General features: G+C 37.9%; 1 protein-coding gene across 1 annotated transcript in view; it reads right to left on the bottom strand.

Moving 5' to 3' along the window:
• The window catches only part of LOC126298975 (uncharacterized), a 974,877-nt gene that overhangs the window by 180,544 nt on the left and 775,265 nt on the right, over positions 1 to 19,068 (bottom strand). Inside the window, exon 17 of the mRNA XM_049990596.1 lies at positions 5,680 to 6,030. Within this exon, the coding sequence (XP_049846553.1) occupies positions 5,680 to 6,030 (351 nt within the window). The remainder of the gene's footprint in view (positions 1 to 5,679; positions 6,031 to 19,068) is intronic.

Here is a 19,068-nt window from a genome sequence, read left to right as displayed (position 1 = left end):
TTAAATTCACTACATCACTGGATAGGCGGCCAAAGATTCTTATAACCAAATATCTCACTCCTTTCTATGGCACACTAAGGTGTACTGACAGATAATGTGATAATTTATTCTTCTAGTGTTATATTTCTGAATGTCACCATTATTTTTAGACTTTAATTCACTGTTGCCAACAAACTTCATAATGAAGTAAATGTACTGTGATACTGTTTTCAGTAAGCCTAACTGTTTCTAAATCTGTCTACAAGACATTCTAGAGTGATAACATATTCCACTTTTTACACATTTTCACACAACAAATACAGTTTTCGTCCATGTCAAGTTACCCCAGAATATGATGTCATAATACTTTAGTGAATGAGAATTGGAAAATTAAATAAATTTTTTCACATTTTTATCTAAAAAATCTAATGTCATCTGTAATGCAAAAGTTGTAGAGTTTGGATGTTTAAGAAGTCCTGTAGCATGCTATTTTCAGTTGAAGTTCTCATCAATATGAACACCTAAGAATCTTGAATTTTCTGTTTAATTTATTGAATTATCCCTGTGCATTATTTCTAATGGAGAGATTTAGACCTTGAGTAGTACCAAACAGTATGTATTGTGTCTCACCTAAGTTCACTTACAGTCCATTTGAAGAGAACTGATAATTAATTTTCAAGAAAATATCATTTACATTTTCATGTATTGAAGTCGCTCTGTTAGGATTCTTCACAATAATTGCATCATCAGCAAAGATAACTATTTTTGCTTATGAGGGTTAAAATAATAAGACGCATAGCATCAGTTAGTGCTAAAATTAGAGAAATTGAAGTTTATTAGACATTAACTTCCTAGATAGTACGGAAGTAAAATGGTATCTTTTAAAAAATATGATAATTCTGTACAAGGGCCTCACAGTTTATTAGTGTCACAAGCCCTGTATGATCTTAAACTACACTTGCATGCAACAATGTCATAAACAAGGCTAATGTATGATGATTTTGACAACACGTACTGCTACTGAAGAGTGAAACTAAATTGAACACAAATTTGACAATTAAAATATGAACAAAAAGTAATATTACACCATAGAAGTTGAGTTTGTAAAATCTGAAATACTGAATTAGAAGAAAAGAGTGTAAAAAGTGGAAATATTGCGCTATTCACGTAAGTACTTACAATGGCAATGGGAAGAAATGAGTTTTTGAAAATAAATTGCTGCAAAGCTTGCAGAATACACTAATGTAGCTCAAAATTTACTACAAAGTGGGCTACATATAATACCTGAAATGTCCCAAAAATACTAAAAACCTACCTTCCATCATGTAAATACACAACAACATTAGCAGGGATGACTGAATGAGGAGACTATTGTAAAAATTTCTAAGAAGCACAAATGTAATTTGCAATTGATAAAATAGTACCTTTCTTGCGCATAACTCACAAATGTTGGAAAATTCACAGTAAATCATGATACACAAAAGTCTTGGCATGATGAGTGAAATGTTTTGGGAATGCAACACAAACTGTAAATAGAGTATAGAATTTCCACGCACACAGGGTGTAAACATTTACAGTTTACAATATACCTAAGGGGTGTAAGGGAAGTCGATACAAACAATTCTATATAACACACTTGTGGCCCAGCAAGCCAGGAACTCAAATTGCCTTCAAAAGCCACCTAAACTACAGTATACATGCACCACACAACCTTTTTAACATTCTCTTGTCATCTTATGCCACCACCTTAGTTGTACACTAACGAACTGTAAAACTGATGTTTGTGTAAATATTACCTCACAATTTTGTGGATTCTAACAGCATAAAATTAACAGCTACATCCTTTTGTTTCTTCTAAATTTAGATGACATTGGAAACATGATTAGTTTTTGCATAAGTTGTTAAAAAGTCATTTTCCTTCTTTACCCTCACAAATCATTCATTTCAGCATCCCCTACATCATAGCAGATTGTAAACAGTTATAGTTTACATCCTGTATATATACACTCTGTGAAGTGTATGGGTTTTTTAACTGAATTTATGATACCTTTTACATTACCATGCCAAAGATGAAACCTGTAATGTCAGTTTATCCCACTCAGAATAGCAAAAACAATGGAGCACCAACAAAGCACTTCTTTCCTTTGAGGTGGCTATCAATGCAATAAGAGAAATAAAACAAGGAATGTTGCGATTTTTTAATTAATTGTACATTCTACACCAATCATATATGTCTTTGATCTTTTAAACTCTTAATTTAATGATATGTTTTGGTCTCTTCAAAATGACAATAATTTTTCTCATGGAACAGAAGTGTTGCTAATTTCCCATGGTGTATTGATCTCATATTAGTATCCAACACTACGATTAGATTCAATGAAATTTAAGACATATCTGAGATATGATACAGAGTGAAGAATTTGACAGAGCACTGAAAGACCTGAGTCGAAACAAGGCCCCAGGAGTAGACAAAATTCCATTAGAACTACTGACAGCCTTAGGAGAGCCAGGCCTAACAAAACTCTACCATCTAGCGAGTAGAATGTATGAGACAGGCAAAATACCCTCAGACTTCAAGAAGAATATAATAATTCCAATCCCAAACAAAGCAGGTGTTGACAGATGTGACAATTACCAAACTATCAGTTTAATAAGCCATGGCTGCAAAATACTAACATGAATTCTTTACAGATGAATGGAAAAACTGGTAGAAGCTGACCTTGGGTAAGATCAGTATGGATTCCATACAAATGTTGGAACACGTGAGGCAATACTGACCCTACGACTTAGGTTAGAAAAATAGATTAAGGAAAGGCAAACCTACATTTCAAGCATTGTAGACTTAGAGAAAGCTTTTGACAATGTTGACTGGAATACTCTCTTTCAAATTCTGAAGGTGGCAGGGGTAAAATACAGAGAGCGAAAGGCAATTTACAATTTGTACAGAAACCAGATGGCAGTTATAAGAGTCGAGAGGCATGAAAGGGAAGCAGTGGTTGGGAAGGGAGTGAGACAGGGTTGTAGTCTCTCCCCGATGTTATTCAATCTGTATATTGAGCAAGCAGTAAAGGAAACAAAAGAAAAATTTGGAGTAGGTATTAAAATCCGTGGAGAAGAAGTAAAAACTTTGAGGTTCGCTGATGACATTGTAATTCTGTCAGAGACAGCAAAGGACTTGGAAGAGCAGTTGAATGGAATGGACAGTGTCTTGAGAGGAGTATATAAGATGAACATCAACAAAAGCAAAACGAGGATAATGGAATGTAGTCGAATTAAGTCAGGTGATGCTGAGGGAATTAGATTAGGAAATGAGACACTGAAAGTAGTAAAGGAGTTGTGCTATTTGGGGAGCAAAATAACTGATGATGGTCGAAGTAGAGAGGATATAAAATGTAGACTCGCAATGGCAAGGAAAGCGTTTCTGAAGAAGAGAAATTTGTTAACATCGAGTATAGATTGAAGTGTCAGGAAGTAGTTTCTGAAAGTATTTGTATGGAGTGCAGCCATGTATGGAAGTGAAACATGGACGATAAATAGTTTGGACATGAGAATAGAAGCTTTTGAAATGTGGTGCTGCAGAAGAATGCTGAAGATTAGATGGGTACATCACATAACTAATGAGGAGGTGTTGAATGTAACTAGGAAGAAGAGGAGTTTGTAGCACAACTTGACTAGAAGAAGGGGTCGGTTGGTAGGGTATATTCTGAGGCATCAAGGGATCACCAATTTAGTATTGGAGGGCAGTTTGGAGGGTAAAAATCATAGAGGGAGACCAAGAGAGGAATACAGTAAACAGATTCAGAAGGATGTAGGTTGCAGTAGGTACTGGGAGGTGAAGAACCTTGCACAGGATAGAGTAGCATGGAGAGCTGCATCAAACCAGTCTCTGGACTGAAGTTCACAACAACAACATTTAGAAGCTCAACAAGAATAGAAAGGAAATAGGAAGTGGCTGAGGAAATAGAGCTATTATCAGAATAGGACTATGATTTAAAAACATTACTAATGATAATAATTATTGTTATGAAATTTAAAAAATCACATCACTCTTTATCTCTGGGGTGGGATTGTTGTTAGAGAAATGCAGTCATCAAGTTATTCTATGCTAAATGTCAGTTTCAGTCTATGGTTCATCAATTTCAATCATTTAGTTGTGGAACTGAAATTTTGACTGACTTGTGGATTTTGCTTTTCTGAAGGGATGAATATTACAATTGTTTATGATGCTTTTGCATAGAATAGTTACATAATATAGAGTATCATACTGTCCTTTGAAATATATGTACAAATATGTGTCCATGATAACTATTGCTGAGTCTAAACCTTTGATCCCCAAATCCCTTACAGAAACAAGTTACGATGTGACAACTGTCCTGTAATTTATTGCTGGTAAGGTAAGCAACAGAACCAGATAAAAATTCTGAAGTGAGAATCTGTCAAACAACATGCCCTGAGATTTGTATACACAATGAATTCTGCCATATGTGTTCCCTCTCACACTTATGATGGGCAGTCATTAGTAACATCACAGTGTAGTATAAACTACATTCACATAATCATTTTATGTGTACTCTCAGTCACTTTTTTACATTTCTTACTGAAATAATCACTATTAGAAGATTAGACCACCTTATAGTTCATGTGCACTTCACTCAGCAATGTAGAGATGATCGAGTCTCATACCTCCTTCTTCCTTACGAAAACTGATTACATATTTTATCCTATTAAGTTATAATGAATATTAAGTTAATTGCTGTGGATGAATGCATTTTCTGTGAGAAACAATTTTCTAAAATGTAATTTGCTTCCGTTATGTGTGTTATAGACATGCTGGCCTAAATTTTTCATAAATGGCAATTATATTTCCCTTTATACTACACTATTGCTTACTGAAAATTCAAAATACAGAGAAGGAATTCTTGAAATTGGACTTCTATTCCATATAGCACGTTCAGAACATGATGGAAATATGCATATATCTGAAAATAATGTTAAAATGTGGAATTACATGCAAGTACTTATTAATTTCTTCTATACATGCTGAAGATGCAATATATACAAAACAAAAATTATAAAAAACTATGCAATTTTTTCAATCCATGTATAGCTCAAGTTTTTGAGAGAATGTTACTGATAAAGGTCTTCAAAGACAGAAAAAAGTGTATAATTGTAATCATATTAGCTGCTAATTATCTGAATTTTGTGCCAGATAACTACATTTTTTGGTAGCAATAAACTGTTTTACCCTCTATTTATATTTTAGATTGTGAAGGTAGTTCACAAATGATAATATGTAGTTTGAAATTAACTCAGTACCCATAAGAGCTCACACTCAAAGGAGATGCCCTGACAGTGGTTGAAAGTAAAATGCGAATGAAGAATTTTTTGAAAAAATGAAACTTTGCCAAATGAGCAGTACTGCAATACAAGAATGTTATTGATCCACATCTTTACAAAAATTACTTTCTGCTAAACTCAAGATAAAACACTGGAAAAATTGTATTACTGCTCAATAGAAGGAGGACATTTGTACATATTTGACAATCACCCTTCTCATTTCTCAGTTCTCATAATACTTCAGAGTACAATGAAGAGCATTCAAAGTGTCTGCTGTGTAATTTTATTGTGATACTGCACCTAATACACTAATGAAGCAATCTGATTTCTACGTTCAGAGCTAAGCTACAACTGAAAAGTTACCTGAGAAGAAGAAGGGTTTGTGGCAGTGGCTTCAGTGGGCCCCCTGTCCACATCATCCCACTGGAAGCTGTCACTCTGGGGAAGAGTGTCAGGGGTTGGGGGCAGGACGGAAATTAATGGCACCTCTGTCGGTGAGAACGGGTCGGTGACAACAGAGGAGCCAAGTCCAACAGTGGCATTTAGTGCGGACATGCCCATTAGCATGAGAGGACCCCAGTTGTCAGCACAGTCTGTGTCATCCTCGAGTGTGCTGATATCTGGGGGTGACTGTCGGCTGTTGCCAAGGCACGTCTTGTGGCACTGGCGACATACAGACACGGTCTGTTCTTGCCCACCAGATCGCACTGTTACCTGTAATTTATTTATTTTTTACATAACTTGGACGAAATTATATAAATTTAAAAGTCTAAGAACAGTGAAACGACACTTTCAGGTGTCAATAACCTGAAGCTTCTGTTTTCTTCTTTTTTCCACAGAAATTTCAAAACAAATACTATGTTTTCCATCATGTTGTCATTTTCAGGAATAATACTGTTTCTGGGGAAATACCTATAGACAAATGTTATTTCTGCTGGGGATTCATCTTTGTGTGAGGCATTAAATAATGTGGCGTTGTTTCACCTATGTAGATGGTAGAGACGTAGCTGATAATTACTTAAATAATTTAACAGAAACAGAACTGGTGCATACACAGTAAGTAAAACTTTAATAAGTAAAGCTCTGTAATCACTCATTACCATGAGGCAATGGTTCATGATTTGTGAAATATTGCTAAAAATGTAAATAATGTTCTTTCCTGGGTAATAAGATTATAGCACTGATGGTTGAATAAATTTCTGGTGTTTCTTTCAGAATGAAGGGTAGCTGTGAAAATCATGGATCTAGATGCTATGAACAAGAAGGTACATACTTTTTCAATAAATATGGCAAGGCTATAGCAAGTCATTCATCTCTGTTGATAAGAAATAAAACTGTGAAATCAGTTTTTCTCATTTCTCAGCATAGCTCTGTGCTATCATTGAAGAGTTAAGGCGCAAATTATCTTTTCTTAAATAATCATTTTAGTCATAGTACCTAAGGAACTTTGGTAAATGGTGATGAAAGCTAGTCTTTAAAGAAGCCAAGTCACATCTTTATTCATTCCTGGTAACCGGTTTCAGTTGAACCATCTTCATACAAAATTTGATTAGATGGCAGCACTGAAAACATTGATTAAGTAGTAACCATTACTAGGCATCAGTTAGCCATGCAAAACAAACAGGGAGATGTTTATTTATGTACAGCAAAATCCTTATCTTATTGTCCCAATGCATGTTCTGGTAACTGATCCTGTAAAGATTTATGCAAGTGGAACTGCCTAAAAACTTTGATAACCTTAAAATAGTCAATATATAGTTTCTTCTACAGACGTTTCTGTACATTTGTCAACTAAATATCATGATTTTGAATCACTACTTTACATTCAGAATCTGCTGTCAAATAAACAGTTATCTTTTTTTCAATTGATTTCAAAACTGAAAAACAAAGGTTGAGCGGAAGCAGATAATTATTACTGGTGTGGATCCATCAAGTATACACAAATAGACAAAATAAGTGAAGCACCCAGAAGACATGGTCGGATGTCAATGTAACTTCATACACATACACACCAAAAGATGATTTCACGACGGCAGATCAAATATAAATGGGATTTTATTTTTTATTTAAATTCATTTATTGAAAAACTCAAGGCAATTATAATTTATTTTTCCACATATTCTCCTCCTTTGGAAATGCATTTGTCCCAGTGTATGGGCAACATTTAGATGCCCTCATCATAAAAAGAACTGGGTCGTGTCACCAGCCAGTTGCACACGAAATCTTCCATACTCTTGTCATCTTCAAATCATCGCCCTACTAAAGCTTCTTTAAGTGGTCTGAATAAATGGAAATCATAGGGCGATACGTCCGGGCTGTAAGGAGGATGATCAAGTGTAGTCCAGTGAATTTCCTGTAGCTTGGAGACAGACGCACATTGTTGTCGAGGAGGATGACCTGTTGAACTGATTGGTCTCATCTTTTTGCGGCGATATGCAACTCTCACCTTGTTCAACAGTTAGCAGTAGTAAGTAGCATTGATTGTGCATCACTCATGCACTCATGCAAAAAAACAATCAGCAATATGCCTCGCCGAAAAAAAAAGAAAAAAAAAGTTGAAAGAAACTTGCCAGCTGACAGTCGAGTCTTGGCTTTCACTGGTGCTGCCTCCATTTTCCGCCGCAAATCCTTACTGGCTTGTTAGTATTATGGAGTGTAGTGGTGAACCCATATTTTGTTGCAGCTGATGATCTGACTCAAGATACATCGCCTTCTTCCGCAAACCTTGTTGTGAGACAGACCAAACGTCTCAACTTCAGATTTTGGGCAAAGGTTTAGGGATCCTTCTGGAACACACTTTGTGGAACTGTAGGTCGATGTGATTATTACTTGACAGCTCCCATAACTGATTCTGACTTTTCGTGCAATTTCTGATATTATTGCCTGTCAATCGTTGTCAGTAATGTCTTTAACCACACAAATGTTTTTGTCTGTATTGCTAGTCTGAGGATGGCAATCGTGTTGCTGATTTTCCACACATCTTTGTCCTTCCTTGAACTGCTTATGTCAGGCAAACACAAACGTCCTTGATAATGTTTTATCACTGAATTGTGCAGTCAATCTTTGGCAAATTTCCGCCGCTGTAACTCCTTTGCGAGGAAGAAATTTGATAATTATGCATTGCTAATGGAGGGCTATACCTGCTGCTCAGACATCATGACCATTACTGATGAAATGGCGGGAAATATCTAACAGCATGCTCACCTCAATTCTACCAGTCCTGCCTAAGCATAGCAGAAGTGCAGGGCCAGCCTTACAAACTGTTGATGTTCAGGAACAAAAATTCCATTTTTATTTGATCCCCCCTCATAGAGTTGCTATTCTCTGTGACAGGTAGAATGACCATCAGAGTGTATTACTTTAGCATTATTGCCAAGCCTGGTATGCATGTAGGAGTGATCACTGTGAAGGACATGGAGATGCTGCATGTTCATGTGAGAAACTGTTATCAGCGTTTGACAGAGTTTGAAAGAGGCCTCATTGAAGGTTTCCATATGGCTGGCTGGTTGAATCATGCAATATTCAGATTTTTGGGGCAATTAGATATGACAGTGGCCTGATGTTGGACGGCATGGGAATGTGAGAGCAGGTATACTCCTCATCTAGGTTCTGGCTCACCATTTCTCACTGTATTTTGTACTAAGTAATTTGTAACCCCTTCACATCTGTGCCTGCCATCTGAGAACAAGTACTGAACTCCCTTCAACTTTCTGTGTCATCCCACATCATTGATGGCCTATAACCAGCCAGGTGAGGAAATTACTTGTCCTTGTGTAGGCTGCTGTTAACTCCACAACACAAATGGCTGTATCTGGAGTAGTGCCATCACTGGGAAGCATGCACTGCTGATGAACGGAATCACATTGTGTTCAGTGATGAATCACAGCTCTGCACTACATTGAATATCCATTCTTGGTGACTATTATGGTGACCAGGGAAGAGATCTCATTCTTCCAATGTTTTGGAGAGGCACAGTGTTGTTACTCCTGGTGTCACAGTGTGGGGAACCAACAGGCATAGCCTCAGGTCATGGCTGGTAGTGACTGGTGGTACTCTGAGAGTACAGCAGTATGTCACAGACATCTGGTGTCTTCATGTGTTACCTATCTTGCATCAGTATTGTGATGCCATTTTTAAATAGGACAATGTTCATCCAAACGTGACATGTATGAACTTTCTGCATGATGCTGAGGTACTCCTGTGGCCAGTAAGAAACCTAGATCTGACACCAATGGAACTTGTGTGGGGCCAGCTTGGACATCAACTCTGTCCCAGTCCCAGTCCCAGTATCTAGGATATTAAGAACCAATTACTCCAGTTGTAGGCCAGCTTGCCTCAGGAGAGGATACAATGGCTTTATGACTCCCTTGCCCACCAAATCAATGCATGCATTCAGGCCAGAGGTAGTGCAACATCATACTGTTAAGTGGGCTCAGACTGCCAATTTGTTTGTAAATATGATTTGAATTTGTAATCACTGAAATAATACCACATATGTGTGTTCATATGTTTTTATGGCAAGTATGCTTCTTGAAAGTATCTTTGGCATGCAGCCACATTGGTTCATTGTTTCAGAACAAATTTTCATTGGCATAACATGCAACGATCATCAGGTTACTCCTGCTGACTGACACCCTGGACTAGTTGTTGTGATATATGTACTGCCTGTCTCCCTCCTCCTCTGATCTTGTGCATGACTTGAATGTTCATCCTGGGTGCAAGCAGATTGGGCACAATGAAATGAACCTATGAAGCAGTCTTAAAAATTCAACCAACTAGCATCAAAACATCCAAAACAAGAGACTAGATAAACCACAATGAATCTTAGAGGGGAGAACATAAATGAGACTGCGTTGTCTGTCCTCGAGAAAGGCTTAAACTTTACCCCAACACTGGCAGCACTACCTCTTGCAGAAATAATCAGTGGAGAGGAACAAGCTGCCGCCACTCTACCACTCGATATGGCTGAGGAGATACAGTGGGAAATGTACCGTACTTTCGCCGGATCCACATCACTGGGATATAACACCTCCAGATGGGAAAGATCATTGCTGTGTTTTCTGCATGGCAATCCAAACATTGTTATCCTTCCAGTGGATGAGGGGAACATAAGCATCTTATTCACAGTCTCAGAATAGAAAGAGAACATGTACAAACTGCTAGACAACACAGCGTACAAGGTGATGATGATGGCTCCAACAAGCCTGATGCAGTACAAGATGGTTGAACATTTCCAAAGTACTTTTACAGAATGGAGAGTGAAAAAATTTCTGTCATATGCTGCCCCACCACCTAGACTTTACGGGCTTCCAGAGCTACACAAAGAGGGCACACCTCTGAGACAAGTAGCAAGTACAATAAGAGCACTAATGTACCAGCTTGCCAAACACTTGATGTTAATTTTGAGTCTTTTGGTTGGCAAATGTGAGCACAAAATCAAGAATGTGATTTACTTCATGGAATGTTTATGGAAGCTCAGATTGGTCACCTCAGATCTCATGGTCAATTTCAGCATTTTGTCACTTTTCACCGGAGTCCCACTCAAAGAGTCACTGGAATTTATGGAAAGGAAATTTGCACCCTTTTTCACCAAACTTTTCAGTTTTCTTCTCATGTCCACATATTTTCTTTTTGATGGACATTACCATAACAGACTGATGGCGTGCCTTAGGGTAGTCCTCTGTCACCTGTGGTGGCCAATATGTGGATGGACAACTTTGAGGGCAAAGCGCTGGACTCAGCACCATTAAAACTGAAAGTGTTTCAGAGATATGTTGACAATACATTCATCATCTGGGCTCACAGGAAATATGAGCTCCGAGATTCCAGTTCACTTGCAAACTTGAACTGTATCCACAGCCAAATTCAGTTCACCACAGTGGTGGAGCAAAATGGCCAGCTGCCATTATTGGATGTTCTGATATGGAGAGAACTGGATGTAACATTGGGACACAGTGATAATCAGAAGAAAATCCACATGGACCAGTGCCTTCAGATCTCCAGCTGTTATCACACACCACAAAGGGAAGTAGTGCTAAACATGGTGGTCCACAGAACATGTGTGATTTCCAACAAAGGAAGCCTAAAACCAGACCCGGACTGTCTTAGGGGTGCATTCCAGAAAAACAGCTGTGATGACTGCCAAATTTGATGTATCTTCAAACAGTAGACCACACCACCCAATGAAGACAGACTGAAAAAGATAGCCTTCGTTCCATACACAGGCAATGTATCTGGAAAAAAACTGGTAGAATTTTATGACAAGAAAATATCAAATGCATGTACTGGCCACCAGAAATGACCAAATCCTTTTTAGTGACACTAAAAGATGACCTCAGACTCTGGAAATCTGGAATGTATTACATACTATGCGAGTGCAGGAACAAATCATTCGCACAACTGAAGAAAGGTGCATGGAACAAAAATGACACACCAACCTCCAGCAAGCCACAAAATCAGCAATTGCTGAACATTGCCTTGAAACCAACCACAAAATGAAATATGAACATACAAAAATTGTGTAGAATACATGTCACTATTGAGATTGAAATTCAACTTCATGAGAACCCAATCAACAAGGACAATGGATTCTAACTTAGTTAAGCATGGGCTCCAGTGTAAAAATTCTTCAAATGCAGCAGAAATGGAACACCAAACACAGCATAGGTGGAGTGCAGATAGAGGACAAACACTGGAACGCAAGAGTGGGAGCTATCCCCACCATTGTGGCCAGCATATTGTATAGTCCATACATGGGTTCAGTGGACAGTGGAGACAATTGGTTTACAGGGTAGTCTATTGATCGTGACTGGGCCAAATATCTCTCAGAATAAGCATCAAACAAAATACTACAAAGAAAGAAACTTGTCTAGCTTGAAGGGGGAAACCAGATGGCGCTATGGTTGGCCTGCTAGATGGCACTGCCATAGGTCAAACGGATATCAACTGTTTTTTTTTTTTTTTTTTTTTTAAATAGGAATCCCATTTTTTATTACATATTCGTGTAGTGCCTAAAAAAATATGAATATTTCAGTTGGACCATTTGTTTTGCTTTGTGGTAGATGGTGCTGTAATAGTCACAACATTATGGCTCACAATTTTAGATGAACAGTCGGTAACAGGTCGGTTTTTTAAATTAAAATACAGAATGTAGGTACGTTTGAACATTTTATTTTGCTTGTTCCAGTGTCATACATGTACCTTTGTGAACTTATGATTTCTGAGAATGCATGCTGTTACAGTGTGATTACCTGTAAATACCACATTAATGCAATAAATGCTCAAAATGATGTCCGTCAACCTCAACGCATTTAGCAATACGCGTAACGACATTCCTCTCAACAGTAAGTAGTTCACCTTCCGTAATGTTTGCACATGCATTGACAATGTGCTGACACATGTTGTCAGGTGTTTTGGTGGATCATGATAGCAAATATCCTTCAAATCTCTACACAGAAAGAAATCTGGGGACGTCAGATATGGTGAAAGTGTGGGCCATGGTATGGCGCTTTGACGACCAATCCACTTGTCACGAAATATGCTATTCAATACCACTTCAACCACACATGAACCGTGTGCCACACATCCATTATGTTGGAAGTACATCACCATTCTGTCATGCAGTGAAACATCTTGTACTAACATTGGTAGAACATTACATAGGAAATCAGCATACATTGCACCATTTAGATTGCCATCGATAAAATGGGGGCCAATTATCCTTCCTCCCATAATGCCTCACCATACATTAACCCTAAGGTTGCTGATGTTCCACGTGTCGCAGCCATCGTGGATTTTCTGTTGCCCAGTAGTGCATATTGTGCCAGTTTATGTTACCGCTGTTGTTTAATGACGCTTCGTCACTAAATAGAAGACGTGCAAGAAATCTGTCATTATCCCATAATTTCTCTTGTGCCCAGTGGCAGAACTGTACACAATGTTCAAAGTTGTTGCCATGCAATTCCTGGTGCATAGAAATATGGCACAGGTGCAATTGATGTTGATGTAGCATTCTCAAGACCGACGTTTTTGTGATTCCCGATTCTCGTGCATTTTGTCTGCTACTTGGGCATCATCATTTGTTGCAGGTCATGGCTGACATTTCACATGTGGCTGAACACATCCTGTTTCCTTAAATAATGTAACTATCGGGCGAATGGTCTGGACACTTGGATGATGCCGTCCAGGATACCAAGCAGCATACATAGCACACGCATGTTGGGCATTTTGATCACAATAAGCATACATCAACACAATATTGACCTTTTCCACAATTGGTAAATCCATTTTAACATGGGTAATGTATCAAGAAGCAAATACCATCGGCACTGGCAGAATGTTATGTGCTACCACGTACTTATACGTTTGTGACTATTACAGTGCCATCTATCACAAATTGAAAAAGTCGTCCAACTAAAACATTCATATTTATTTACGTACTGCATGAATATGTAATAAAAAATGGGGGTTCCTATTTTTAAAAAATCAGTTGATATCCGTTTAACCTATCGCAGCACCATCTAGCGGGCCAACCATTGAGCCATCTGGTTTCCCCCTTCAAGCTAGACGAGTTTCGTTCTTTGTGGTTTTCTTGTTTTATTCTCATTTCGTGAGATACTTGGCCCGGTCACTATTAATGCACCACCCTGCATATATCACTTCCATGGGTCCAGTATGTCAGTCAGCAGGAGTAACCTTATGATGATGGCACATTATGCCATTGAAAACTCATTCTAGAATCAATCTGGCTGCATGCTCAAAAGAATTTCAAATAACATCACACACACTCTCAACCCTTGAAGTTGCAGTTCATTTCCTCATCCCTTTCTTGGTACTTCACTTTTTTGTGAGGCAGTGTATACAAAGTAGTCAGAAACAGTCTAAAAAGATTGTTAGAGTGTTGTAGAGGAGGCTGCACTGAGAAATGATTGTTAAGATAAAAAAGTCAGATACATTACACCATTTCTGAGTTATTTAGCATTAGAGTTAGCCAATTAGGTTGTTGTGCATGCAAATTCAAGCATTTTCACTTGCTAAAACACAGACATCTGTGGGTCTACGAGTTTCCACTTGTTGAATGTTCATAATGAGTTAAAATATGCCTTTTTTGGAAGTGATAAATTTAAGACAAGTGAACAAAAGCTATCTGTGCTCTGTTTGAGGAAACCAAATGAAGAACATGTTTGTCGACAACACCTCTGGGAGGCTGTTTGAATCGGTGTATGATGATCTGACTGGTTAACTTCAATGCCAAACAACTAAGAAACAGCACAACATATTGAATTTTTTAATTAACAATTATTTCTCAGAAAACCTACCCTGCAACACCATTACATGCTTTTCAGACTGTTTATGGCAACCCTGTATATGACATGATTGGTATGGTACTAGAAAATATCAGAGAAAGCTATATTAAAATAAGAACTGCAACAGATATTCCATAGGATATTAAGAATAATTTGAAAGCTTTTATCAGCCCAGAGAACAGGTTATATCTTTTTGCATGGGGAGGAGTTGTGAAGAAAGCAAGACCTCAGGGAAAAAAATTCACTAAATATTCTTTGAGATTCTTGATCAACATCGACATAATTGTATGGTGTAATGATTCAGAGGGAGACAGGAGGTGGCTGTATTTCTTAAAGATATGAAGTGAAGAAGCTTTGTAGATTTACAAAATAAGTGATTACTATATCTCACAAAAGTAAGGTGTGACATCTTAAGTTCAGATGTAATGTGAAAAAAGAAGGCAGTGATCATTACATCTCACAGAAGAATTATGGTTCAGATGTAATGTAACAGAAAGCAAAAAAGTAAGCCAATCATACACATAAATATTAGTTTAGACATCACAGTAGTCTAGAATGTATGGTGAAGTTGAAAAGAAGATGTCTTTTCCTATCTGACAATTAGTTCACCCTGTAAATTTTGCAGGTTAAAGTGGAATCCAAACCACAGCACAGTTAGCAAATTTTCATAAAAATAAGTGAAATTCATCACAGAAACCTTGGTTCAATCATTGATTAAATGCTAACCTCTAGATTAAGAATATGGGATTTACGTATGTAATTAACTGCTGTCCAAATAAAGAGAGACAGTTAGATAATGTTAGAATTGCAGCAACTACTTTTGTTATGCTTCAATAAACGTTCAATAAAAGGTAAATCAGTGTTGTCTGTATTTGCGATTTGTTTCTTGAGATTCATCCAGTAGTATAAAGTTGATAATCCATAATGTGCATAATCCATATCATCTAACACAGTGACAGTCCTTTGGCGTTTGGATGTGGGATCTGGCAGCTGAGCAAATAATGTCGTTTGGACATAAAACATTTTTCAATGTATACTAACACCTCCTTCCTTCCACCCCTAAATCGCTTGTTTCTCATCAGATTTCCTCATTTCCCTGCATGCTTCTACCTCTTCTCCCCTGATATTCCCTTCTATTTCTCCTCGGGATGTTTGTGCCATCATGTTTCCTTTCATTCTTTACACATCTCTGCTTTCTATGCTGTAATCTGTCCTTCTTTCATTAGATCATCTTATCCACTTCAGTAGCCTCATCATAATATTGTATACAATCAGTATTGCTATTGCTGCTCTTCCACTTTTCTTATTTATTTTAATGTTCTTCCACAATTCTAGGCTTGTTGCTTTCAGTCTGTTGCAATGATTGCCAGGCCATTAGGCTAATTGTTATTATTACCATTACTATTATTGTTACTAGTCTTCTAGTCAAATCTCTATTTTTCATGTTGAGAGCTTTAATCAAAAGAAAACCATAAAAAATCACCAGAAACATCATCATCATTATAAATGGGACATGTTTAGAAAATATTTCAACATTTCAATGAAAAGGTCAGGACATTTATGATAAATTCTATGCCAAATGAACACTAGGATAAACACTATAAAAATCTCTCATATAAATCTGCATTGAACTGAAATAAGTAAATGATAAATATAAATGATCAAATGATTCTACCATCCTTGACATTAACACAAGGAAAATAAAAAAAGAAGTTGCTGTTGAAGAAACATTAGTGCAGAATTTTGGAAATATTCTCACATACAGTTCACACTTTCACTATTATATTTTGCATACATATTATCGAAACAGAAAAGCATCCCAGCAGGATGAATGTTAGGAAAGGCTATGCTTGAGTTCAAAATAGGAAACATGAGAATTTCAAACAAATAAGACAGAAGGACATAAGTTACATGCTAAAATAATCACAACATGAATCAGGAAAATTGTGGATTCTCTCCTACATGAATACCAAAATGTACCCTGTAAAGATCACATCCAGTTCAAAAGTAATAACTGAGAAGTTTTTAGAATGTAACCTAGAAATGGACATTACATTCATTAACTACACAAAAGCATTTGAGAGGATGAAAAGACAGAAGGTATTGAAAATAGCATTTAGGAAAGATTTTACAGAATAGATCACATAAATAACATAAAGTTTCTACAAATGCATGCATCACAATACTGATAGACAACACATTTTCAGTGTTAAGTAAGAGTGTGAAAGTAAATTAACATGATAAAAAAAGATAGTGTTAGTTGCCAACACTGGCTTGCCTTATACCTTTATGGTGTAGTTTGAATACGGAAAGTGGAAGTACATATTGGAATTCAGTTATGTCAGGAAAAACATTTAACAGATTTTCATTTGCTGATGACTAGGTAATATTAAAAGCTCCAGAATTTCGCCTATGGAAATTCAACATCTACATCAGCATCCATGCATCCATACTCCACAAACCACTGTGAAATGCATGGTAGAAGACACTTCCCACTGCACCTAGGGCTTCTTCCCATTCCATTCAAATATGGAGCCTGGAAAGAATGACTGTTTAAATGCATATGAGTGCACAGTAATTAATTTAATCTTGTCATCAAAATATGTGTGGAAGAAATACACTATGTGATCAAAAGTATCCGGACAACCACAAAAACATACATTTTCCATATTAGGTGCATTGTGCTGCCACCTACTGCCAGGTACTCCATATCAGCGACCTCAGTAGTCATTAGACATTGTGAGAGAGCAGATTGTGACACACCGTGGAACTCACAGACTTCAAACATGGTCAGATGATGGGGTGTCACTTGTGTCATACCTCTGAATGCAAGATTGTCACACTACTACACATTCCTAGGTCCACTGTCTCCAATGTGACAGTGAAGCAGAAACATGAAGGGTCACAAAAGCATACAGGCTGACCTTGCCCGTTGACTGACAGAGACTGCCAACAATTGAAGAGGGTCATAATATATAACAGGCAGACATCTATCCAGACCATCACACAGGAATTCCAAACTGCATCAAGATCCACTGCAAGTGCTATAACAGTTAGGCAGGAGGTAAGAAAACTTGGATTTCATGGTCGAGCGGCTGCTCATAGCTTCACATCACACTGGTAAATACCAACAACACCTCACTTGGTGTAAGGAGCATAAACATTGGGTGATTGAATAGCAGAAAAACATTGTGTGGAGTGACGAATGACAGACTACAATTTGGCAACCTGATGGAGGGTGTGGGTATGGCAAATGGCAGGTGAACATCATCTGTCTGTGTGTGTAGTGCCAACAGTAAAATTTGGAGGCGGTGGTGTTATGGTGTGGTCACGTTTTTCATGGAAGGGGTTTGCACCCCATGTTGTTTTGCATGGCACTATCACAGCACAGGCCTACATTGATGTTTTAAGCACCTTCTTGCTTCCCACTGTTGACAAGCAATTCAGGGATGGTGATTGCATCTTTCAACATGATCAAGCACGTGTTCATAGTCCACGGCATGCAGCAGAGCGGTTAGCCGACAATAACAACCCCGTAATGGACTGGCCTACACAGTGCCCTGACCTGAATCCTATAGAACACTTTTGGAATGTTTTGGAATGCCAACATTGTGCCAGGCCTCACTGAGCAATATCTATACCTCTCCTCAGTGCAGCACTCTGTGATGAATGGGCTGCATTCCCCAAGAAACCTTCCAGCACCTGACTGAACAAATGCCTTCGAGAGTGGAAGCTGTCATCAAGGCTAAGAGTGGGCCAACAACATATTGAATTCCCGCATTACCAAGGAGGGATCCATGAAGTAGTAAGTCATTTTCAGCCAGTTGTCCAGATACTTTTGATCACATAGTGTATGTAGGGAGCTGTTGTATATTCCTATAATCATAATTTAACACTAGCTCTTGAAACTTTGTACATAAGCTTTCTCAAGATAGTTTGCATCCATCTTCAAGTGTCTACCAGTTGAGTTTCTTCAGAATCTCTGTGACACTCTTGCATGGGTCAAACAAACATGAGGCTATAGCTGCAGCCCTTGTCTGTATACTCTCTGTATGTCTATCTTATTAGAGATGGTTACAGGATTTGGCTATTCAATGGAGGATGTCAAATTAAGCACCTTTCAGCCATCAAATTTCCAACCTTATTTTATTTGGCAACCAGTTTCAGCATTATATATGCCGTCTTCAGGCCCCTGACTGGGGTAGGAAGAATTTACCTCAGTTGTAGTCTAAACAGGGGTCAGCAATCCTGGTATTAGTAGATACTTGCTACAGTGATTACTTCAACTGTCACTGACAGTCGGCAGGTGATAGCTGAAGTGATCACTGTAGAAAGTATCTACGCTGCAGGGCTGCAACACACTTCCCTGGGGCAGACCCAAAGGTATTTATACATCTGTCAATGACTCTCCATCCAGATAACATGCTGTGTCCTCAGTATCAAGAAA

The sequence above is a fragment of the Schistocerca gregaria genome, chromosome X (genome assembly GCF_023897955.1).
Source record: "Schistocerca gregaria isolate iqSchGreg1 chromosome X, iqSchGreg1.2, whole genome shotgun sequence".
Lineage (NCBI taxonomy): Eukaryota > Metazoa > Arthropoda > Insecta > Orthoptera > Acrididae > Schistocerca > Schistocerca gregaria.
This window is presented reverse-complemented; position numbering and strand designations above follow the sequence as displayed.